Genomic DNA, 25807 nt, shown 5'->3' on the forward strand with positions numbered 1-25807 from the left:
GTTTGTAGAAACAATATAAATTTTTATTAGATTTTTTTTTTATCCATCTCTTTGCATTACACATTTTATGTGCACATTTAAGAGGATATAAAAATGTTTCCTTTTCCTAAATGAATCACTCAGCTCAAACCGTAAACTGTATTATAGATCCATGTGAATGTCGGATAACAAGCAAACCCTGTACTTTAAACATGAGGAACATTATTTCGGATCACTTGCCTGGCGCTCTGACTAACTTTCGAGAGAAAGAAAGAGTTGTGTCTCATTGTGTTAACATTAATGTTTGGCTCTGTTTGGGGGCAGGAAGCAGGGGCACATTCTGCTAACCGTAACCTTTCCTGTGTGAATCGGCTGCTTGTTCCTGGCTGCCTTCTACCACTGCTCCCTTAAATCAGGACGTTTTATACTGGTCACCTTTGACCCCTCCATCTCCCTGCCTACATCTCTGAGAACGGTCACGTTACGCCGCCCGCCGTGGTCACCTGAGCAAGCCTGGGTCAGGACGACTACACAGGACTGAGAGCTATTGTACAGCGCTGTCCAAATCACTTACTACATATAGAAGAGCACGTTAATATTGCTGTTCCACTTCAGGGTGGATTTTTGTCTCAAATTTAGCTCACTAATACATCAGCTTGGGCTGTATTTAATTTTGAAAATCTAAAGTCAGGTATTGTTCTTGATGCAAATGTAATATTTCTCTCAGGATGAGGCCGAGAGTTGGCTGTAATTTATCTGCCTGTAAACGGGACAACCTAGACTGCATGTCTGATTAGATTAGACAGAGTTAGTTTATAACTGAAAAGAATATGAAAGTATGAAAAAAGCATACCTCACTGCTACTTCATGTTGTAATGACACTAATTAAAAATTACACTAATCGCCCATCAGCACCAAAATGAATGCACTGCCATGACAGCAAGTGGAAAATCATATTTCTACAAGCTAAAATGAGCTACTATAAACTACACTATACTATTACACTTTTAGAAATATCATACTTTACTGTACTATTGCTCATAATTTGAGAGCAATTCTCAAAGCAATGTCTTCTATACCTTGTAATCTGCATCTTTCACTTAGGAAACTTAACCTATTTAAGATGTTCCTTAAAGTCTTATTACTGTATGTGCCATGAGTAAAGAATATAACACCTGGGGGGGTGTGCTGGTATAGGGAAATAATCAACAATTATTATCTCCTCTCTCTTGAAGTTAATAAGCCAGATTAGCACAACTTGTCATGTTACAGAGAAACCTGAAAGCTCCTCTGTTCAGAAGACTGACTGTTAAAAGCACCTATACTGGAGACTCCTGCAATAAATGTTAAATAAACATCTCGTAAAACAGACTTAGATCACATTAAACCTTAGGCATTACATTCCTACCTGCCTTGGGAATCTTTCAGTCATGGTTATGTTTGTAAAGTGATGTCATACCTTATTGTGGCTCTAACTGGTAAGCACAAGTTTTAAAAGACAGAAACAGTTTTTATAAGTCGGAAACTTGCTGTTACTGTGACACGATGTGAATTTACTTTGCGTAAAGGCTAGGACAAATAGTAAAAGTAGCAAATGATGGAAAAAGGAGGAAAAAAACAGTAGATGGGGGAAAAAAATGGGAAAAAATATAAATTGTATGGTTTCAGAAATTGCAAAATGGCAGGCTGCTAAATAAAATTACTAAAGCAAGAAAAGCTTGACAGGAAAATATTGTTTTCATATGGAAATAATGACATGTTAGTGAATGAGCCTGGTAAATTATTTCTAAGTCACAGGACTAATAAAGCTGTTTTCATTTGAAAATTACTCTATGGGCCATATGTGGATCAACAACTCCCCCTTTAGGCTGTAATGGTACTTCACACAGTCCGGATCATGTTTCTTTTTAAAGACTGTTATTAGTCGTTGTTAATTAATCTTCCAAAATAATAAAAATCTTTTTTTAACCTTTTTGCATCTGACTCCCAATCACTACACATCTCTTGTTTATGGGTTATGAGTGTTATGATTCTGGGGCCATCAACATTCTGCTCCTTCTTGATCTCAGTGCTGCCTTTGATTTAGTAAATTGTGACACGTCCCATATGTCAGCTATCACGTTTACAGGTGTAGCTCTTTCCTGGTTCAAATCTCACTAATGCAATCTTCACCCACAAATCCATTTAACTCAGGGTGCTCACCAGGGGTCAGTTTTAGGCCCTCTCCTTTTCATCATTTACATGTTCTCTTTGGGTTACAATCTCTGTTTTTATTGTTATGCTATAATAGCCAGATTTATGTAAACACAGATTTCACCACCTCCATACCATGACTTGCTCTTGAATCATGAATTTGTGATACACTATGTGGGAAATTTTTGTGGAGGCCTGATCATGACACTCATATGTGGTTCTTCCCCAAATTGTTGCCACAAAGTTGGAAGCACACAATTGTATAGTATGCTGTAGCTTTACAAATTACATTCAGTGGAACTAAGGGGTAGGGACTAAACATTCATGACAATGTGCACAAAGTGATCTCCATGAAGACATGGTTGGAAAGGTCTGAGTGGAAGAACTTGAATGTCCTGCACAGAGCCCTGATCTCAACACCACTGAACACCGTAGGGATGAACTGGAAGTCTGACCTCAGACCTCCTCACCCAACATCAGTGCCTGACCTCACTAATGCTCTTGTGGCTGAATGAACACAAATCCCCACAGCCACGCTCCAAAATCTAGTGGAAAGCCTTTCCAGAATTGTGGAGATTATTATAACAGCAAAGGGGGACTCAAGCACATATGTTCAAAACCCATGGATAAAAAACAATTTTCTGATAAAAAAAAGTGAAGATTTAATTATTGACCCTAAATTCCTTAGTGTCTGAAAGTCACTAAAGGTTATCATAAATGGGGTCATTACTAGATTAGATTAGATTAGATTAGATTTTAAAATGCTTTTGTCCACCATCATAATATTGCTCACCTCCACCACTTACTGAAAACAAAAGATGCCAAAACTTTTGTCCATGCTTTCATCAATTCCAGACAGGTTTATCTATCATTTGCCTTGTATGTCAAGACGCATATACGACGAAATGTTTATGTCAAAGCTCAGATGAATTGCTTACTTATGACAATTTCTTATTACAACTGTGAGACAGATAGACAGAGACTTACTTCATAGTTTTTGACTCGTTTATCATAAACATAAATAGAGCTCCACTTTGTACCCCCACAAAAAGAGCTGAAATCACATCACTGCAGAGAGAAGCTGACGTTTAAGAATAACAGTCTGGAGCCTCAGCATCATCCAGCACCAGTCGAAACCCTGCACCACATCCCTCCTGTCTTCTGGCTTAATCAAGGGCTCTCAGTTCAAATTAAAGTTACTCAAACCAGAGACAGTCAATAGTGCAACAAAACAATTATAAATCTCATTCCTTTTGTGCTATCTATTCAGATAAGCTAGGAGCTAATTGTGAAAGCTTCTGGCTTATTGCCCCACCTCATTATTGCTCATATCTCCTTACATTTCTGATCTTTGTCAGTTAGTGAGGTCAGAACAGGAATTCTGGTTTAGTCTCCTGCCAGAAGTGAGGCCTCGTGGTTTCAGATGATCAAAACAGATGTCACTTCTAATCTTGGGATATTTTCGATATTGTTTTGGATTGAAAGAAGGAAAACTTTCTTCCATTTAGTCCAAGAATTTTGAGTGTTTACATGTGTGTGAATGTGTATTAGCACGATTCAGTCATGTCATGAGGAGATAAAACGCCATCCCATTGACTCAGCTTAATTAACCCTATCTGATGTTTCGCTGGAAAGGAAAACTTCACTCATGCATGTCATTAAATTGTGCAGAAGCAGGTCATGGCGATCTATTAGCTAAGCAGATGTGGTTGGATACAAGTGTGAGTTGACTTTATTCAGACGTTTTCGTGAGACGTTGGTGTTACCAGCAGACAGGATCTTTAAACCAAACAAGCCAAACCAAGAAAATCCATACTCTGTTACAAAAACAATCTAGGGAAAAAAACAAGAAACCATGGCCTAGTGTATATAAAATGCAAGAGTTAGAAGAGTTCTGACTAGAACTGTTTCCATTTTTTTTTAGCCAAATGAAATGTTTGAATTCTTTGGATCTCTAGAAGCCATGGGTAGACCTGTGGTTTGGTTTCACCAACAAGGACTGGATTAAACAGAGTTTAGAGCTAATCAAGGGTATGTTTATGAGGTTTGTTCAAATTCAAGTTTAATTTTAAACCTGACTTTAAAATCTTAACCTCTGATTAAACCCTTGACATGTCTTGTTATGTCTGCAGCTATACCGTATTCCCTACGTACTGCACTATTTAGTAAGTTTTACCTTTTTTCAGCAAAATGGAGAATATGCATTGAACTCATGAAAAAATAAAAATAAAATAAAAAAATAAAATAAAAAACAGGGAACAGGTGAGAGTGGGCGGAGACAGGATGGAGCTAGAGCTGGTGTGAAAGACACCTTAATACAGAGGAGGGTTTTAAGGCCAGTTTAACTACGTGGTGGTAAAATTCAAACATTTATACTTTTTTAATTTAAATTTTGTAAATTCATTCATTCATTCATTCATTCTTTCATTCATTCCTCCCCAGTAAGAGCTTGATCAGGGTTGTTGTGAATCTGGAGCCTATCCCAGGCATACTGGGCATGAGTGAGAATACACCTTAGATTAGACAGCAGTACATTGCAGGGCACCATGCACACATGCATTCACACACTCGTTCACACCTAGGGGCAACCCAGAATCAATCCACATGGACACAAGGGGAACATGTGGAACTCCAGATAGATAGCAACCCAAAACCGAAAGAGATATGTAAACACGCAAATAATTATCAATTTAAAAAGAGAAGTAAAATTTTATATGTAACCATACTGCCAAAAGCTCTGTCCAGTGTTGATTGGTTCCTGGTAATTGGTCTTTATCACTTCAAATTCACTTACTCTAACTAAAATTCAAACTCCTGCACTTTCATGACCTTTAGACACATCGTGCTAGGCTTTGATGTAGGTTTTTCAAAATGGAATAAAAGTATTATTCTATCAATCTTGCATTCAGTACAGCAAGCTTTATTTATTTAAGATTTATAATCCCGCTATCCTGTGTGACCCAGAAGAGTATGGCTTCCCTTTTGAGTCTGGTTCCTCCCTAGGTTTCTTCATGTTGTCTCAGGGAGTTTTTCTTATATACGGTTGGGTGATTATTTAAAGGACTCTGATTCCCCATTAGCCACTAAATAGTTTTAGTAGAAAATCATTCTAGTATAATGCACTGTGTCCTCAAGTCTTGATGGCTTGCAACAATACTATTGAGTGTCTCTATGCAAACAGACTATGGTTTAAGAGGTTAATCTCAACCAGCATGGACACTCCATCACTGAAATTCGATTTGACAGACATACCTCACTGAATCCTTCCAGACTGCAGTCAGTCAACTGCTGATCAAAGGTCAGGGCAAAGTGAAGTCATTTCAGAGGGATGGGTCTTTTCAGAAAGTCTGTAAGAACTTTCTGAAGAATGGTAACCACAATTTTATAACGACTTGAACCACCTCCTACACTTAAAACCCCTCTCCCAGCCATACACACCCCCAGCAGCTTGACCCCAGGACCCCTGGTGAGCGCTTCTGCATGAAGACTTTCTCTTGTTCACCGTCACTTTGATTTCATAGTCGTTACTGGCTTTTACCTGAGAGAACATGCAGGAGAGCTTAGTGTCCTCATTCTAGCCTTTAGGAGAAGTGGGGTGGGGGGATTTGTCCTGTTTCTACAGGAAGAAAAAAGAAACCCCATGAAGCCCAATTTTCTGCTGATTAAATCTAATTAACACAAAAGGTGCTTCTTAAAAAGGGGGATTTTCTGCATGAGGGGTAACTGCTCTTACCATGGCCCAGCTATAACTTTTTTTGTTTGTTTCCTTCCTTCCTTCCTTCCTGCGAAGCTGCACAGCTAGTGGCAGACTGACGTCTGAGACTGACCTGCTCTCTGCTCTCTATATTTTCCAACTCTATTGATGACACAGTATTAGTACTTTTCCATTAGACACTGTGGTGCTGTAACTAAAGGACTATCAGAATCCTGTTTGAGTACCTGTGGGGTTTTTTTTGTAACTTAAATGTTCTACATGATCTAATACTTGTAAATTTGTACCAATTCACATGACTTAATTTGCATGAAAAGTTAGGGCGGTGGAGTGCATTTGTATAAAACTATACAAAATCCAACCACTTCACTCCCACGTTCTAATATGAAATTTTAAATGATATCAGGTGGGTGGCACAGTGGCAAAGCAGGTAGCAGCAGTTTGATACTGAGCTCAGATTACTGACGGCGTGGAATTTCACATTTTCTCCCCGTATACAAATAGGTTTCCTCCAGATTCTCCAGTTTCCTCACACCTCCCAAACAACATGCTAGTAGGTGGAGTGGCTACGCTAGGTGTTAATGAGTGTTTGAATGTGGGTTTGTGCAGGGTGCCCTGTGAAGGAGTGGTGTCCCATTCGGGATGTATTCCCACCTCACACCCAGTGTTCCGGGATAAACACCGGATCCACCGTGACGAATGTGAGTGAGAGAGTGAGTAATGAGAACAGTTTGGAGAAGAGAAGCAGAATCCAGTCAAAGCACAGAGCTATTGCAGGAGCTGGTGCTGTCATCCACTGAATAGAAACAAGGGATGGCCTCACAGCTCCAGGGTTCGAGTCTGAGCTCAGGTGGAACTGTGTGGAATTTTGCATGATTTCCCTGTTTTCAAATGGGTTTCATGCAGGTTCTCCGGTTTCTTCCCACCATGCATATAGGTGGATTCGCAACTCTAATTTGCTAGGTGTGAATGAGTGTTTGAATGTGTGTGCATGATGTCCTGTGATATGATACTATCTATAGTCTATTCTAAGAACAGACACAAAGCTGTTGTATCTGTACTTCTCGATGGTCTGTGCTGCCCTCTAGTGTATCATTTCTGCTTTAATCCATGACTACATAGGATTTTTTTAACGAAATTGTGTGATTTATCAGCAAAAAGTTAAAAAAAAAAAAGAATGCCATTGCCAGGTTCTAAACATATAAACATATAAAATACGTTTATAAGTTCATTCTTAACGGCAATGTACCTACAGCATTAACTTGTATTAATATTCTATTGAGTAATTACAGTTGTATTTACAGCTGATATAATTGTTTAAATGTTAACAAAATAATGAATGTCATTACTAACTTTATTTAAATAAAAATGCACATAAACCTGAAGAAATGTTGTTAATCAGCTGTGCTTAGGTCAGTGGGTGTAAATGCAGGCACTGACCATTCAACTTCATTTATTATTTCCCTAAATTAACCATCAATACCATAAAGATGCTAAGGTTTGTCTCAGATATATGACTCCTCTTAGCTGGTCCTGTTTATATAGGCTGATTAACACAACACCAAAGTTCCTTTTTTATTCAAATTCTGAAATGCCACTGGTGTCTAGTTGTCTTCAATGGAAGCTAGTCTACTAGTAGTTAACTAGTAGCTGACTAGCTTAGTAATTTAATGTTAGTGTTATGAGGCTATTTGGGATGGCAGCAATACATTGGTGTGCTTCCAAAATGCATATTCATTCATATTCATACATATTAATAGATTCTGACATTTTTATTTAAAAAAAATAAAATAAAAGCCACACACACATTGACTATGCACAGATTATTTTAATTATTTAAAGTCACATGTTTGGGGTTACTTTGAGGCACCTTAATGTAAACCTTTACTATTTACAGTTATTTACCTTCCAAGCTAAGCCATACAGTGAATTTGTTAGTGAAAGTGACTTTAATCAGTATATTTTATGGTCAAAATTGTAGTCTTTGGTGGAATTAGACTCTTGTTGTATACAGTATATGGCAGGTTAATGAACAGCTTGATTGATTTGCAGGTGAGCAGAATCAGGTGTATTTGGAGTATACTGAATTGGGAATCACCAATATACTGTATGGTGTTATACCAGTACTTTGTTGTTGGTTATATTAGGTGAATGTTTCCTCACCCAGCTCCAGAGCTTTAATGGGAGCAACTTTAATTTTCAGTTTCCAGGATGTCCTGCACTGCCTCTTCTTCTCTTCCTTTGGGAGTGTGTAAGTGTTAACCTGCATCTGCGCCTGCTTGTATTCCTCCAGCTGCGTGTCTGTCCTGAGCTGAAATCCTCCACTCTCTCGGAATGGATCCAGTGGATTCTGGGATTGCCTGGATTTTCTTGGAATTTCAAAATCAACATGGTGTCCCACGTGCTTCAACTCACTCCTCGTGAAGGTATTTCCAGAACACTGGATATCTCCCTGGGCGGTGTTGGTGGTGTTGGTGGAGTTGCCGATTTGTCGCACACCGCAAGCCGTCTGGGGTCGTCTGGATTTAGGAAAAGTCTGGATTAACGCCGGAGATGGGATGCTGGGATGCAGGGAATGCTGGAGGTTGAGGTCCAGCGTGTGGGTTTTCAGAGGTGTGTATATTTTAAGCATGCCTTTAAATGATGACGGTTTAGGGGCTGAATGTGGCCGTTTAGAAGGCTTCAGAGCTGGAGGAGGAGATGACGCTCTGGTTGGAGGAGGACCCCAGGCATCTCGTACCGCAGCGTTCAGCTCCATGTTGGAGGTGGCCAGGTCTTTGCACTCAGGCTGACAGCTAGGACGGACCTTTAGGAGAACCTTGGTGGTTGTGATGGGCTGATGGGGGCCTCTCTTCCTCACACGCTCTCGCACAGCTCTCTCACTCAGGGTTATCACACACTTCTGGGGCGCGTATCGCTTTTCTGTGAAGTATAGTGCAACTTATGGGTTTTGATGTTCTGTTTCATTTTACTCAGTGCTACTGTAAATCAAATATCATGATCAAAGTGCAGTTGAATTCTCAAATCTCATTGGTAAAAAGTATTAACACTGATTTATAATAAGGTCTAAATGAACAGGAGTGTATTACAGCTGGCACTACTGTCTGAGCTGCTGATACAGACAATTAATCAATATCTTCTGACCAATCAGAATCAAAAAGCCAGCAGCGATGTGTTATAAATGCCTGTAAAAGCCACAAATCAAATGTGCAATACACATTTTGAAATATACAGCATGTCACTATATTTACCAAATAAATACAGTGGTGCATTTAAGAGGTGGTGTCTCTTGAATATTCACCAAATGTAACAGATTTAGGTCCAAAAATAACATCAACACACAGAACAATCCAATAACCGGCCATAATAGATGGACAGGGACAGTACAGACCGTGTGAGTGTTGCATGCTGGGAGCTGAGTTGCTCCTCATCCGTTGGGAGAGAGATGGTGTTCTGGATCTCCTCTCATTCTTCTTTGCTGTAGATGAGCTTGCTGAAGCCGGGTGCTTAGGATGAGGAAGAGTGCGATCAGTGATGCACTTCCGCTCCGACAGCGCATTGTAATCCCACTGCTGATCAGCAAACTGCAGAATCAAAACACGACTACTGCTGTTCACCACGATACTGAGACAGAGAGAGAAACAGAGAAACAGAAAGAGAAAGAGAGGGAGATATGTCCCATCACATATATGGCAAAGAACATGACAAATAATCCTGGGGATGGTTTTATGTGTATATTTACATGTATGCTCTGTATTTGTGTGTGCAATTTCTGGGCAAACTCACGTATTATGATGTGTGTGTAAAGAACGTATAGGGCTTTCATCTGTGCCAATTTTGATGACTCTGAGACAATCTCCACTGAGCAAGCTGAAGATCCGGATCCTTCCATCCACACAGCCGGTGATGACTCGCAGGAAGAGGGACGACAACGTTAGCACTTCCCTACAGCAATACAGCACATAATAATATAAGCAATTATTCCATAGCACTCTTAAATTCTCGATTCTGATTGGTCAGAAGGTGTTGATTAATTTTCTTTAACAGCAGTTCTGATAATAGTTCCAACTGCAGGGCAGATCTTACATGGGAATTTGTATGGCAGATGCTTCACATAAATTAAAAATTGTGTATAATTGTTGGTATGTTGAAGTTTTCTCTAAGGAGAGCTTTTGGAAGGAGTCTCCAGTGGTAGCACTTTGTCAGAGTCAGAGCTGTTTTCCTACATGGGAGTCTCTTCAGAATGGTGGAGTTTACGCTATACAGTTTCTCAGTAACATGACAGGCTGCATTATCTTATTAGCCTTATTGACAGAGAAAAAAAAAACAGAAGCTGGAGAGATAAAGACTGTTTGTAGCAGTTATAATAGGTGATAATAGAAACTAATTGCTTTTGTGGATATTAGAGAAGATTAAACGCAACTATAAATGGATAAAAGTACTGTGTCATTCTTTAATTAATACAATTTTGGTAGTGCTAGTATAAAGCAGTTGAGGACATGCTGTTATAGGGAAATAATCAAGTTTTGTTTGGTAACAGTAACCCAGTGGGCCATATCGCATCACGATAATCTTTAAATAAATAATCTTTGATTATTTTCCTACATCAGCATGCTCCCAAGTGTTTTATATGCTTACATATACAGTATGAATCAATCACCTTCATTGTCATATCAAGTTTCTGATCTGATACATTTGATACTTGTTGAAAATAAATAAAACCTAGCTTTAATCGGACAGGACTCACCGTGGATGTTGGAAGGTCATAAGACATGTTTTGAATGCATAGTCGGCGCTCCAGGCCATCACCTGACCGTCTGATCCTCCAGACAAGATGTGAAACTGGTCAAAGAACAGGCACTTCACAGAGCCCTGGTGACCTTGTGTGACCTATAAACACAAACACACACGCAAAATTGAAAGATATTTTACTAACCCTTTTGTTTACAGATCTGAATATATAGTGAATATAATGACACAATGGTATAGTTGCTTACTGCCATATTAGGGGATACTTAGGTCTTAGATCAGTTAATTTTCTAATGAATAGCCGTGACTTTATTTCAGGTCTAGTCAGGGTCAAATGTGAAAGTAAAAAAAAAAAAAAGTTTCGGGGGGGCTGCGGGTGTTGGTAGACTTTTGTTTTGTTAATAGCAAAACATGACATCTTAAATATTTTAATGCTTTACATTGTTTTAATACTGAAATATTATAAGTAGTTGAAGAGTGAAATTCTTCCTGACAGCTGTAGTACCTGGTACTGTACAGGAGAACTGAGAGTTCCTGTCTCATCCTGTCAGTGTACCTTTAGAAGAGTCGCTGTCTCCATGTCCCACATTTTGATCAATCCTCCCTCACAGCCACTGAGCACCAGAGACGAGTCGGTCTTCACACACACTACAGCCTTACGGTGACGAAACCTCATCCTGTCACAGCACTGACCCGTCTGCAGGCTCCACACTGACACCAACACATTACCAATGTGTCGATTTGACCATGTACATCAAAGCCCAAGCAATGTGCATGAATATAAATCTTATGGGAACTGACAGGAAAGTGGCCTGGCTTGTTAAATGTCAGCTTTACACTTTTACCTTTGACTTTGCAGTCTCTGGCTCCGGAAACCAGATGGTTTCCGTGCAGGTCCAGGCAGGTGATGGTGCCCATGTGTCCAGAGAACAGCATCACGCATGCACCTGTCTTCAGGTTCCAGCATCTTCCAAATAAAATGTTCGTTTTTGTTCAGGTGGATGAAAATAAAGCAGTCTTCAGCCTTTATTTTCTGGCCACTACTTAGCCATAGATTATAGAAATAACCAAAACAGCTTAACTTTATCTTACAATTTAGCAATGTAAGCAGTATTTATAAAATGGGCTGAGTTCCTGAGCTTGGTGTTGGCATGTGTAGTTGCACTTAGATGTGTTAAAAAGAAATGGAGATAATATCACAGCCAGTAAAATTACCTTTGTTTCATATTCACACACACTAGTCATGTTTAATGGCATCCTTTGTCCCTTTCTCTTCAGTTTATAGCTGTTACCACTTGCTTAGATTATTAACAAGTATCATGCCAACTTCCACAGCTACGAAGACAACACCCAGCTTTAAATATCTGTTAAGCCAGATAGCTCTACTACCCGAAAACCTGACAGACTGTATAACAATGTGAAATGGTGCCTCTGTGTCACTGTAGTTAATCTTACCGGATGCTGAGGTCGTAGCTGGCACTGATCACCAGCTCTCTCTCCTCACACACCAGCACAGCTCTCACACTGCCCGCATGGCCGTGCATCAGCGGGGGAACCTCCTTCACCAGCATCGTGTCCAGCAGACGCACAGATCGGTCCCTAGAGCCCAGTGCCACCATCCTGCCTCCGCCATAATGGATCACTCTGCTGGGGTCTTCTCTGTGGTGAAGGACAAGCAGGTCAATGACTGACTGACTAGTACAGTCAACAGACGGTGGCTAAAAAGTTGATAATTTGCTTAACATTGAAAACACAATTGTCATATGTAATTCAATAGTTTTATTGAACTTTATACCACAGTGCTGTTGAATTCTGCGTTCAGACTGGTCAGAAGGTGTTGATTCATTTTCTATAACAGCAGCTCTGACAACAGTGCAGCTGCAAATCACAGGTTTATATTATTTCACTCATTCTAACATGTTAGAATTTATATACTGTAAGAACAACTTACTCAGGATATTTTATGATGGAAAAAAGAGAGATACTTGTTTCATGGACATCCTGTAACATTAAATCTAACTATAAATGAATAAATGTTCTTTAAGAAGTAAAAATTTAAGAAGTAATCACTGTAAAATTGCTGTGGTATAAGTGGAATAAAACATTTTGGGATGTGCTGTTACAGGAAAATTATTAACTTTGGGGTGCAACACTAACTCTGCTTCATGTTAGGACACACCATCGCTGAGTTTCCTATTACAGCACGTGGTTTATTTGTTACATGTCTTATCATTTTATCATTTGTGAAGCCTGTAGTACTCCAAATGTATAAATTGTTGACTCCTTTTTACTATAGCTGTCAGTGTAATTAGTCTTGTGTTGGAATTATTATGGGCTGGAAGTATAATTAAAATTTAAATGATGTATCGCTTTTGTAATGGAAAGTGATTTTTTTTCCTATATACATATATTCAATTCAGCTGATATTCAATTACTTTATTGTTAAATAATACTATATTATTTAACACTGCAGCACAGCAATACATATTAAAGTTTAGGGCTAAATTCACAATTTCGCATTTCTTAACACAAGTGCAAAAAAAAACAAACAGCTAGAATACATTATACACATGTACCATACAATAGTTTTAATGTTATCCCAATTTACTTAATTTTATACGTTTTCAGTTTAAAGATATGTTCTTCCTGTGTGTAATTATGTTTTTTGCATACATTATATAAAGCTACATATGTTAATACATAGATTATTATTATTATTATCATCATTATTATTATTATTGTAGTGTGATCATTACTAGTAGTTGTGTACAATGTTGGTAAACCTTTGCTACTAAGATACTAAGAAACTGATGATGGTTGAAGCTGTAATTTCACTTTATAGTATAATATTAAATGCTCTGTTCTCCACTGTACCTGTCCAGCATGATTGAAATGTTGTAGACTCCACAGTACACATTCCTCTCCTCCATCTCCACGACCTTGGTTTTAATCATGGTATAGACCGACTCAAAGCCTCTGATATCCTGTTGGAATGCACAAACACACACACACACACACACACAGATACCTATAATAATGTAATGTCTGATCCAGCTGCTTAGGTGAGTACTAATTCTAAAAAATATTAGTGACCTTATTTTTTAGGAAACTCTTCTTAGGCTGGATGTACACCTCCTCTTTTCCAATGGGCACTAGGACCTCACGGATCCTGGCATAGACAGGGTTGACTGCAGAAGGGGTTCCCTATGAAAGAATATATCATATCAGCACTAGGTAGATAATAAACACAGACAGATAGATAGATAGATAGATAGATAGATAGATAGATAGATAGATACAGCCATGGAATCCATTCACTTTCTGAAAATCAAATTTATCACCTGCAAAATCACAGCCTGGTCCTCCACCATCTTTTTCACACTGTGCTCTGCTATGATCTCCTCGGTTAGGTATTGCCAGTGCTGGGAGACGTGTTTACAGCTCTGTAGTGTGGCCTTATCCAACAGGCCTGAGACACACAGCACACACCTTACATCTGTGAGACTAGGACTGTTTACTACATCACATACTCATACACAGGCTAAAAATAAGGAGCCCAGTTTTGGGAAAAAATCTATTCTCGGAATGTTGATCCAATTATCATGGGTACGTTTGCGATTACATAATATCATGCCACATTTGTGTGGTGGTCTGGGTGTCATTGTCAGTGCCACTGTGACTGAGTTCTCGCAAACAGCTCAACGTTATGACCAAAACTGAGTCTGAAGCTGATATTATATCACTGCACTGTTTTATGATGACTGATCTGGATCATATTAGTGCCAGAAAATAGTGTCTTGCCTAAAAAAGTGGCTTTTGATCTGAAATCATTCTAAATGATTCAACACTGAACCTTTCTATTTTTGTCAAAAGTGTCTCTCTTGGCAAAGTTACAGTTTTTCACACATTTGGGAGCAGCTGCAGAACAACACTGAGGATCTTGTTGCTATGAGGTGGGGGTTTGAGCCCACTTTCTCCATCCCACATATGCCTTTCTGTCTAGTGCATGGCCATCCTTTAAAGCCATTTAATTAGCCTGTGAATGGTTAATAAAGCCATGGCAAGGATAGTACACAGAGCTGAAAGGATCTAACAGTAAGCACAAATGTCAAGATCTATGAAACAATCCTGCTAATCCCTCAACACTGGAGCACAGTAAGGATCAGCGGGACATAGTGTATGGATCAAATAGCATTTGAGAAAATAGAGTGATGCAAAGGTCAGTGTGCTCACATTACAATAAACTCTTATGCACTACACAATATTTAACAAAGCCAGTAATAAAAGCCCAGCAAAACTACTATGTCAGTGTCACTGCAAGTACCAATTAATATCTAGTCAGTGGTGGTGACAGGGTGGAGGGGGCTAATACTTTGTACTTTGCAAGAGTTTGGCTACAGTTAGCAGTTGTATACATGCAGAGTGAACTTCATGGTAGGTTTACATGTTAAAATGGCTAAAGGATGTATCTGAAAGGTACTGCAGTACTAAAATGAGCACAATTGCTAGTATAATTAAAAAGTAAAACACCTAGACATGAAGCAGAATTACTGTTAACATCCCAAAGGTGAATATTTTCCAATAACAGCACATTCAGGAGTTTTTTTTTTCTCTTTTTTACAACACAAACTGCTGTTATACATTTATAGTTACATTTAATGGTGTCATGTTGCTGAGAAACCGCAAAGCGTAAACTCCTCGGACCTGAAGACTTTATCATGGCGGAAAAATTTACTGACTGTTACAAAGCACTGATACTGGAGACTCCTTCCATAAATGCTAAATAGAGACATTAAATCTCATTACAGTATATGTCACAATATCAATGGTTATATACATTTTTCTCTGTTACATAACAACACAACACTAAAATCTGCTTATTATCAATATTATATTGCATGGAGGGTCCACCATACAAGTCAATGTGTTAGATGTTACTATAGAAACAATAATATTTAGCATGTGTGCATTAATATAAATCTGTCGTTTGAATTTCTGCTGCACTACTGTCAAAGCTGCTGTTATAGAAATTCAATCAACAACTTCTGACCAATCAGAATGGAGAATTCAACAGCGCTGTGGAATAAGTGAAAAAAGGTACACTCCCTGCTACCATCTTATAAACTGTCTCAGTACTTTAATAATAACATTTGTTTGATGAGAGCATATTATTTCAGGAATTTTGATACATTTTAAGATATGCAAATGAATGCACTCTGACTTTAAAGAAAATCTGCTCCTACATGCCGCTTCTCTCACCTAAAATCCTCTTGGCAAGACCGACTGGAAGTGCCCGAATAAAGTCTCGGTGTTGGCTGACTCCTGACATGGATTTGGAAGACCTGGGGACCACCATGAGTGCAGGATCCTCTACGTCATCCCAGTCTGCATCACTGCTCTCCAACCTCTGACCCCTGAGCATTACTTCCTTCACCTCTTTCCAGCTGGAATCCTTGGCTGTGGAATAACTTATGATGTGAATGCTGACATATTTGCAGTATTTGTGGTTGCCTCTGAAAATATTAATATATGGATCAAGCATTTGGTTATATTGATCTTATTTCTATAACTTCTGGTAATGCCCAGTGTTTATTCCCAAGAAAAATAAAAAACAATACAGACTTACTGGGTTCTGAACTGTCCTGAATATCTAGTTCAATGTTATCTCAGGGTTTAGGTTTCACGATGGAAAATGACAGGCTCGTAGATTTGACAATTGGGTCTAGCTCTGGATCATTACCAGTGTTGAAGGAGTAATTTGATTCAGACACAGAGCTGCTGTCCTCCTCAGTGCTTGAAAAACTGCAAAAACATATCACTAAACTTTTTCTTTTTTTTTTTTTTAAATTCTACACACATTTTAAAAATAAAATTAATAATAAAATAGGTGTTTTTATCTAGGATACTTGTATTAAAAAAGTTTTATATCACTCAAAATATTTTTTAATTATGACTGACTGGAAATATTCAATCCAATATGTCAATCTTGAGAATTGTTATGATTGCTGTTTTTTTTTTTTTATACTTGCAAACAAAAGAATGCCCAGATATTGATATGTCTGGCCATGAGTTATGCAGCTCGTGTCTCGAATCAGCTATGGTGTGGCCATGAGATACAGTGATGACTGTAAATTTGCTAAGCATATCAAATAAGTGTTATAAATTCAATTTGCTTTAGGAATTAACTTTAGATCATGTAGGCTGTTGAAGTATTGTCAGAAATGTAAGTAATGGAACAACTGTTTTCCTTTTATATGACTCTTGGATTAAATCAGTTCTGGGTTGCATGGGAGCACAGCAGCTATTCTTCCCGCTTCAGAGCACCAGTGTCCCTGGTTCGATCCCAAGCTCAGGTTACTGTTTGTGTGAAGTTTCGCAAGTTCTCATTGTGTCTGTTTCCTCCCAAAAACATGCTGGTATGTGAATGAATAACTTGAAATTGCCCCTAGGTGTGAATAAATGCATGTATGGCACCCTGCGATGGACTGGTGTCCCATCCAGGGTGCATTCCTGCCTTGCGCTCAAAGTTCCTGGGATTGGCTCCGGATCCACTGAGACCCTAACCAGGATAAAGTGCTTACTGAAGATGAATAAATGAATCAATCTTTTCTCAAGCAGGTGTATGTATTTGCTAAAACATGTCCAGTAATGAAATCATAGACAATTTTTAACACACAAACACACACACACACACACACACGCACACAAACAACAGAAAGAACTTCAGGAATAACTTTTAATCAAAGCTGTGATTCGATTCGTGATTCGACTCGCTCAAAAGAGTCGTTCAATGAACCGATTCCTTCGCAAATCGATCCATCACTAGTAACACGACTAGTAATTAAGTATTATTAGTATTATTATTATTATTATTGGTATAATTTATATTTAATTTAGGTGTTATTGTTAGTAAATAAAGTGTTGTTATGAAATGAAGTTTCCTTTACCTGTGTTACACCGCAGGAAGTTTAAATTGCGTTTCTCTCGCGCTACCAGCACGCGCGCCAGGTTCCCCAGCATGTGCAACAGCTCAGCGTCGCAAAAAGCCAAGAGTCCGAGTAAATAACTCGTTTTTGTCAAGCTCGGGCTGTTTTTAAACCACTCCCAGGTGTTTAACATTTCCTTTCCGAGTAATGCAGTATCCGGAGCGGAGTTCGAGCTGGAGACAGCCGCCATGTCCCCGGCTTTAACACGACTCCTGGTGTAGGTGAAATCTTTCCCCATGGTCACCTGTAGCACCTTCTGCACCTTCTGCAGGATCTCCAGACTCTCACAGCGCACTAACACCCCAGTGAGGAACCTCCGCCTTGCACTCTCTCCTGCTCCTGTCAGCCATTGTGTTGAGTTGTACAGTTTGGTTGTGTAGTGACAGCAATCTGGACTTGTGTTTAACTCTCCACTCTTCTCTGCTTTACAGCTCAAACAGCTGCTCTCCTCTCTTCTCCTCTCCCTCTGCATCTCCACACACATTACAAAGCAGACATGATGAACATTTAGCTTTCATTTAGAGTCTAAAAGGGAAAAAAAAAAAAGTCTTTGCCCCCCTAGAGTTTGCTAGCTGTCTCCACACACAGGATTGTTATAGCAGTTATAGCTGTTGCCATGCAACAAGATCCACACACTACACACCCGGTTATAGGAACAAAATGATTCATTATTACCTTTTTCCTTTTTTATTATTTAGATTTTTTTATTTCAGCAATAAATATTCAGTATAGTCACTGAACTATACACTGACTTAATAATTCAACACAAATTGAATTAAAATTATGATAAGCAGAAAAAGTAGTCAAAGACCCCTCCACTGAGATTAAGCCCCATACACCTGCATGGTGCTCAAGACCAATTCAATTCAATTCAATTTTATCTGTATAGCACTTGTAACAGTGGACATTGTCACAGCTTTACAGAAATAAATACACTCAAATTAAATTAAATCAAAATAAATTGTAAATGTGTGAATTTATCCATAATGAGCAAGCCGGAGGCGATGGTGGCGAGGAAAAACTCCCTGAGACGATATGAGGAAGGAACCTTGAGAGGAACCAGACTCAGAAAGGAGCACATCCTCATCTGGGTGCTAACGGATAGTGCAATTATAAATAATTCCCTTCAATAATTGTGTACTACATGGACAAACAGCGCAATTGTGGAACCAGTAAATTCATTACAGACCACCACTGTCAAGTCCAAGACCAGGACTCGCAGAGATCGCTGTCAAGGCCAAGTCAAGTCAAGACCAAGTTTTAAGCGGGTCGAGGCCAAGTCAAACTCGAGTCCAAATGAAAGACTGCAAGAAGACTCCGAGACTCTTTACTGCCACAGAATGGTGTTGGTGGTAATTTGGTTTTTCTACGGCTCAACAATCAACAATAAACTATAGACAGTACACTAAACAAAGTGCAAGACAGGACAGCAAGAAAAAAATGTGCATGAATGAGATATGCAGTCAATGTTGAGGTTTGAGTGCAAAGACTGGCCAATGAGTAGATGTGCAAAAAAGATGTGCAACTATGAAGCCATAGTTGCTCTTTTGGTACTAATGCTAAAGAGATTAGATGATTTTATACAGCATTATGAATTGGTACAGTTGTAAGCAAAAGTATGCAAAAATCTCTCAATCGTGTTTTAAACACACTGTGCATGCGAGATGGCCCAAGAATATCTCAGTAACATTCTACAAAGGAGAGGGGTATAAATCCTAAACCAAGATGGCTACAAAATGTGTTTGCAAGCTGTGATGTCAGCCAAATGGGGTGTTACTAAGTACTGACTTAGCAGGGTGTCCAGATGTAAAGTAACTGTGCATTAATATTTGCAGAAAATTCCAAGTGTGTACTTCTTTTCACTTTAAAAATATAATTTGGTGAGGGGTGCCCAAACCTTTGCATACAACTGTAAGTCTGCATGGATTACAAATAATTACATGCGATTTGAAATTCCTTGGAGAAAGCTTTTGCTTGATATAAATGATTCAGAAAAAGTACATATCTACAGCACAGTACAGAAGACATCACATTATGCTTAAAAATGCACAACATTAAAGCAGTAGTGACCGAAGCAGTACATAATCAGTATCAGTATATAATTTTAAGATGAATATTACTTCCTATATTATGCATCATTTACAGATTGACTGTAAACAGGTAAAGTTATGACATGTGAAGTATACTGACATGAATGTGCTTAACACTTAATTAATTGATCTGTCTAGTTATATTGTTGAGTATCTGCATTGTGTGAAGACCAAATGGTTTCAGGCCAATTCATAATATTGTTGTTATAGGGAAAGAAAAGGGTCATTTTTTCTTATAACAGTAAGTCCCAAAGTGTTTTATTCCTCTTATACCACAGCAATTTGCCAATGCATTTTCTTTCAAAATGTCTTTCTTTATTAATGAAGAACTCATCATATGTTTTATCCGTTTATAGTTACATTGTTGAATGTCTGTCAAACAGCTTAGTTCCTATTACCACTTATGTTATAGCAGCTATTTGTCATAGCAGTTGTTCCCTCACCAGCCTCTCTGTTTTTCTATCTTGAAGTTAATAAGACAAAAAAAATGCAGCCTGTTACACAGAAACCTTAAACTCATCTGTCCTCTGTCCTACAGATTTACCTCTGACTGTTATAAAGCACTGACACTGGAGACTCCTTCCAAAACTAAACATTTAAATAAACATCTCCTCACAGAAAACATCATCAACAATTAAGCACACTTTTTAATCAGTTTATGTGGAGCATCCGCCTTCAAGTCCATGTGTAAACTGATAATGCTGAAATGATCATGTATTAGAACGATCACATTGATATAAACCTTGCTGCTGTAAATACTGTCAGTGCTGCTGATACAGAAAATTAAAATTAATCAACACCTTTTGACTAATCAGAATGAAGAATTCAGTTGTGCAGTGGTACAACTTCTGAACAATTCACTTGATCTCCTTATGATTCTACATAGATTCAGTTTAATGAATTGTTTTTGTTAATTGAGGAATTGCTATGGTGGAATCAGTGTTGTATACATGCATAAAAAGCTACTAAGGAGAGATATTTAAGAGAACATTTTTTCCAGCATTCCTGATGGTTGTCGTTTGTGAGAAAAGCATGTGCGCCGCCCGGGAATCGAACCCGGGTCGCAAGAATGGGAATCTTGCATGATACCACTACACCAGCGGCGCTCTGCATTAAAGGCTCACAAAACAACTTAAAAGCGCAAGTGAATCCGTGTTGTAAGTTTAAATGGTTCCAATTACTTTCTTTTGTTTTCTTCCTTTTATTTTGTTTTCTTACAGGTTGACCACTAAAGCCACACATTTCATTTCCTGCTGTGAAGAAAAGCACTTTGACTTGCTTAACGCAGAATTTTATCACTTCTTTCATTTTAGTATAACGCAAACTAATAATACTGAGGTTTTACAACACTGAGCTTTAAGGTGAGTTGACTAAATTTATCCTAGTTAGCTTGCTGGTTAACGAGAAAGCTCTAAAAGTTGCTGTTTTAAGCGACAGGCTGCGTCTCTGTTTAAAATGAAATGTGCAGTTCCCTGGTGTGGCCGCATGATGTCGCTGCAGCTCAAAGCCGCATGAAGGAAGCTGCTGAGACTTGATGCTAAACACCCCAGTGCACAGAAATACTAACTTTGGTCCTGGAGAACTATTTGTCATGCATGTATGCATGCATGCATATATAAACATACACACACACACACACACACACAGACTTCTACTCAGAAAATGGCTGTTAATTAGCTGAATAGTTGAAGCAAGTGAGTTGAGAGCAGTAAAAACACTAAAATGTTCAGGACATGGGGTTCTCCAGGACCAGAGTCAGGGAGCTGTGTTTTCATTGAGCACCCATGCTTTATTATGTACTATTTAGCCATTAAGATCTATTTGAAAACACTCTGGCTTCTTCAAATAACCAAATAATTAGGCATTTCAAATAGTTCTGTGAATTCATCCTGTGTAAATGAGCTAGTATGTTCAGCTACACTAACTTATAGGACATGGCATCTATGGACATACACATCTGAGTAAATTAGATTTGATCTCATGCCACAGTCGACATTATTTATACAGAAATCAAAAGTGTAAAAAGGTGTGTGAAATTCCTAGGTGTAGAGCCCTGGAGCAATGCAGTACAATAAAATGATGTTTAATATAGTGTTAAGCAGCACTAATATTAAATAAATAACTAGTGATTATATTATTATGGGATAAAACACTATGGGCTGTGCAGTTATAGGATACTAATCAATAATGGAGTCCTGACACAAAGCAAAGTTACTGTTACCACCCTGAAGCTGAGCATTTTCCAAAGCATTTTATTCCTTGTATACCACAGCAATTTGGTAGCAATTACATTTTTTTTAATTAAAGAGCAACACGTCATACTTTTTATCCATTTAATGTAGTGGAACGTCCACGAGAAGTTAGATCCTATTAACAGTTATGTTATAACACCTATAAACAGTCAATCCCTCACTTTAAAAATTCATAATGTTACAGAAAAACCATGACATCTTCTTTCCTGAAGATTTTTCCATGTTGGAAAATATTAAAGGAATGTTACAGCTTTACTTGTGACTGTTACAAAGCACTGACATTGGAGAATCCTTCTATAATTGACTTAATACACTTGTAGGAGCTGTAGTAGGGTGTAGTGACCGAGGGAAGAGCTCAAACCCTGTGTAGTAATGCATAGTGTAGAAGCAGATGCCTTTATTTGTCACATATACATTACAGCACAGTGAAATTCTTTTCTTCACATATCCCAGCTTGTTTGGAAGCTGGGGTCAGCCATGAAACATGCACCCCTGGAGCAGAAAGGGTTAAGGATCTTGCTCCAGGCCCCAAAAGAGACGGCTGGGCAATGAGCCCCCAACCTCCCACTCAGTAACCCAGAGCCTCAACTACTGCCCACAAACACATGCACCGCCCGGGAATCGAACCCAGGTCGCAAGAATGGGAATCTTGCATGATACCACTACACCAGCGGCGCCATAAAGTGGATCTGTCCCTGGGTGTTCGTCCCCATGTAGTAATGTGTAGTGTACAAGGTCAGAGTTTGTCCCCTGTGTAGTAGTGTGTAGTGTATGAGGTCAGAGCTCGACCCCTGTGTAGTAGTGTGTAGTGTATGAGGTCAGAGCTCGACCCCTGTGTAGTAAATATGTAGTGTACGAGGGCAGAGCTTGACCCCTGTGTAGTAAATATGTAGTGTACGAGGGCAGAGCTTGTCACCTCTGTAGTAAATGTGTAGTGTGTAGTAATGTGTAGTGTACGAGGGCAGAGCTCGAGCTTGTCGCCTCTGTAGTAAATGTGTAGTGTGTAGTAATGTGTAGTGTACGAGGGCAGAGCTTGTCCCCTGTGTAGTAATGTGTAGTGTACGAGGGCAGAGCTTGTCCCCTGTGTAGTAATGTGTAGTGTATGAGGGCAGAGCTTGACCCCTGTGTAGTAAATATGTAGTGTACGAGGGCAGAGCTTGACCCCTGTGTAGTAAATGTGTAGTGTGTAGTAATGTGTAGTGTACGAGGGCAGAGCTTGTCCCCTGTGTAGTAATGTGTAGTGTATGAGGGCAGAGCTTGACCCCTGTGTAGTAAATATGTAGTGTACGAGGGCAGAACTTGACCCCTGTGTAGTAAATGTGTAGTGTGTAGTAATGTGTAGTGTACGAGGGCAGAGCTTGACCCCTGTGTAGTAATGTGTAGTGTACGAGGGCAGAGCTTGACCCCTGTGTAGTAATGTGTAGTGTACGAGGGCAGAACTTGACCCCTGTGTAGTAAATGTGTAGTGTGTAGTAATGTGTAGTGTACGAGGGCAGAGTTTGTCCCCTGTGTAGTAATGTGTAGTGTACGAGGGCAGAGCTTGTCCCCTGTGTAGTAATGTGTAGTGTATGAGGGCAGAGCTTGACCCCTGTGTAGTAATGTGTAGTGTACGAGGGCAGAGCTTGACCCCTGTGTAGTAATGTGTAGTGTACGAGGGCAGAGCTTGACCCCTGTGTAGTAATGTGTAGTGTATGAGGGCAGAGCTTGACCCCTGTGTAGTAAATGTGTGGTGTACGAGGGCAGAGCTCGACCCCTGTGTAGTAAATATGTAGTGTACGAGGGCAGAGCTTGACCCCTGTGTAGTAAATGTGTAGTGTACGAGGGCAGAGCTCGACCCCTGTGTAGTAATGTGTAGTGTACGAGGGCAGAGCTTGACCCCTGTGTAGTAAATGTGTAGTGTACGAGGGCAGAGCTTGACCCCTGTGTAGTAAATGTGTAGTGTACGAGGGCAGAGCTTGACCCCTGTGTAGTAATGTGTAGTGTACGAGGGCAGAGCTTGACCCCTGTGTAGTAATGTGTAGTGTATGAGGGCAGAGCTTGACCCCTGTGTAGTAAATATGTAGTGTACGAGGGCAGAGCTCGACCCCTGTGTAGTAAATATGTAGTGTACGAGGGCAGAGCTTGACCCCTGTGTAGTAAATGTGTAGTGTACGAGGGCAGAGCTTGACCCCTGTGTAGTAAATGTGTAGTGTACGAGGTCAGAGCTTGACCCCTGTGTAGTAAATGTGTAGTGTACGAGGGCAGAGCTTGACCCCTGTGTAGTAATGTGTAGTGTACGAGGGCAGAGCTTGACCCCTGTGTAGTAATGTGTAGTGTATGAGGGCAGAGCTTGACCCCTGTGTAGTAAATATGTAGTGTACAAGGGCAGAGCTTGACCCCTGTATAATAATGTGTAGTGTACGAGGGCAGAGCTCGACCCCTGTGTAGTAAATGTGTAGTGTATGAGGGCAGAGCTTGACCCCTGTGTAGTAAATGTGTAGTGTACGAGGGCAGAGCTTGAACCCTGTGTAGTAATGTGTAGTGTACGAGGGCAGAGCTCGACCCCTGCGTAGTAAATGTGTAGTGTACGAGGGCAGAGCTTGACCCCTGTGTAGTAATGTGTAGTGTATGAGGGCAGAGCTTGACCCCTGTGTAGTAATGTGTAATGTACGAGGGCAGAGCTTGACCCCTGTGTAGAAAATGCGTAGTGTATGAGGGCAGAGCTTGACCCCTGTGTAGTAATGTGTAGTGTACGAGGGCAGAGCTTGACTCCTGTATAATAATGTGTAGTGTACGAGGTCAGAGCTTGACCCCTGTATAATAATGTGTAGTGTACGAGGGCAGAGCTTGACTCCTGTATAATAATGTGTAGTGTACGAGGGCAGAGCTTGACTCCTGTATAATAATGTGTAGTGTACGAGGTCAGAGCTTGACCCCTGTGTAGTAGTGTGTAGTGTACGAGGGCAGAGCTCGACCCCTGTGTAGTAATGTGTAGTGTACGAGGGCAGAGCTCGACCCCTGTGTAGTAATGTGTAGTGTACGAGGGCAGAGCTTGACTCCTGTATAATAATGTGTAGTGTACGAGGTCAGAGCTTGACCCCTGTATAATAATGTGTAGTGTACGAGGGCAGAGCTTGACTCCTGTATAATAATGTGTAGTGTACGAGGGCAGAGCTTGACTCCTGTATAATAATGTGTAGTGTACGAGGGCAGAGCTTGACTCCTGTATAATAATGTGTAGTGTACGAGGTCAGAGCTTGACCCCTGTGTAGTAGTGTGTAGTGTACGAGGGCAGAGCTCGACCCCTGTGTAGTAATGTGTAGTGTACGAGGGCAGAGCTCGACCCCTGTGTAGTAATGTGTAGTGTACGAGGGCAGAGCTCGACCCCTGTGTAGTAATGTGTAGTGTACGAGGGCAGAGCTCGACCCCTGTGTAGTAATGTGTAGTGTATGAGGGCAGAGCTTGAACCCTGTACAGGGTTAAGTTTGAACTGTCAAGGGGAAATACATCTACACTCTGTAGGACAATGGTGACTAGACAGCTGATACCAAGATTTTAAATAAGACATTCCTGTTTATTTCACTCACTTTTTTGCCAACGTGTCACTGGCTTTAATTTTTCTCTGTGCAAACATCATCTGAGCTCTGTTTTTTTTTTTTTGGAGTTTTCTGTGCTTCCTCTTTGCACTCTCTAATTCCTTAAGGCTGACCTGTATCTTACTGAAAAATAACATACATTCTACATGTGCTTTTGCATGCAAAGACATGTGACATTGTGAATAATATATGATCATGTGATATGTCAATGTGGCGTATTTCAACATGTTATGCCCTGAAGTTGCATCTGTGAAAACATGTGAATGTGAAT

At 39.7% G+C, this 25807-nt stretch overlaps 1 protein-coding gene and 2 non-coding genes across 3 annotated transcripts; all 3 read right to left on the reverse strand.

The window, feature by feature from the left end:
- Nucleotides 1-7697: 7697 nt before the first annotated feature.
- fbxw10 (F-box and WD repeat domain containing 10) lies at nucleotides 7698-18223 on the reverse strand. Its single transcript, XM_026915528.3, has 12 exons — nucleotides 17581-18223; nucleotides 15893-16090; nucleotides 13975-14102; nucleotides 13727-13837; nucleotides 13508-13617; nucleotides 12089-12292; nucleotides 11479-11600; nucleotides 11190-11344; nucleotides 10632-10774; nucleotides 9671-9829; nucleotides 9276-9508; nucleotides 7698-8806 (listed from the first exon to the last, which is right to left on the reverse strand). The coding sequence occupies exons 1-12, from the start codon at nucleotides 18101-18103 to the stop codon at nucleotides 8028-8030; spliced, it is 2865 nt and encodes a 954-aa protein (XP_026771329.3). The 5' UTR covers nucleotides 18104-18223; the 3' UTR covers nucleotides 7698-8027.
- A 2521-nt stretch (nucleotides 18224-20744) lies between these two features.
- Nucleotides 20745-20815, reverse strand: trnag-ccc (transfer RNA glycine (anticodon CCC)). The gene has a single exon. It is a non-coding gene; the product is annotated as a tRNA-Gly (tRNA).
- Nucleotides 20816-22567: 1752 nt separating this feature from the next.
- On the reverse strand, nucleotides 22568-22638 carry trnag-ccc (transfer RNA glycine (anticodon CCC)). Its single transcript has one exon. It is a non-coding gene; the product is annotated as a tRNA-Gly (tRNA).
- Nucleotides 22639-25807: the final 3169 nt, after the last annotated feature.

Source organism: Pangasianodon hypophthalmus, chromosome 12 (genome assembly GCF_027358585.1).
Source record: "Pangasianodon hypophthalmus isolate fPanHyp1 chromosome 12, fPanHyp1.pri, whole genome shotgun sequence".
NCBI classification, from domain to species: Eukaryota; Metazoa; Chordata; class Actinopteri; order Siluriformes; family Pangasiidae; genus Pangasianodon; species Pangasianodon hypophthalmus.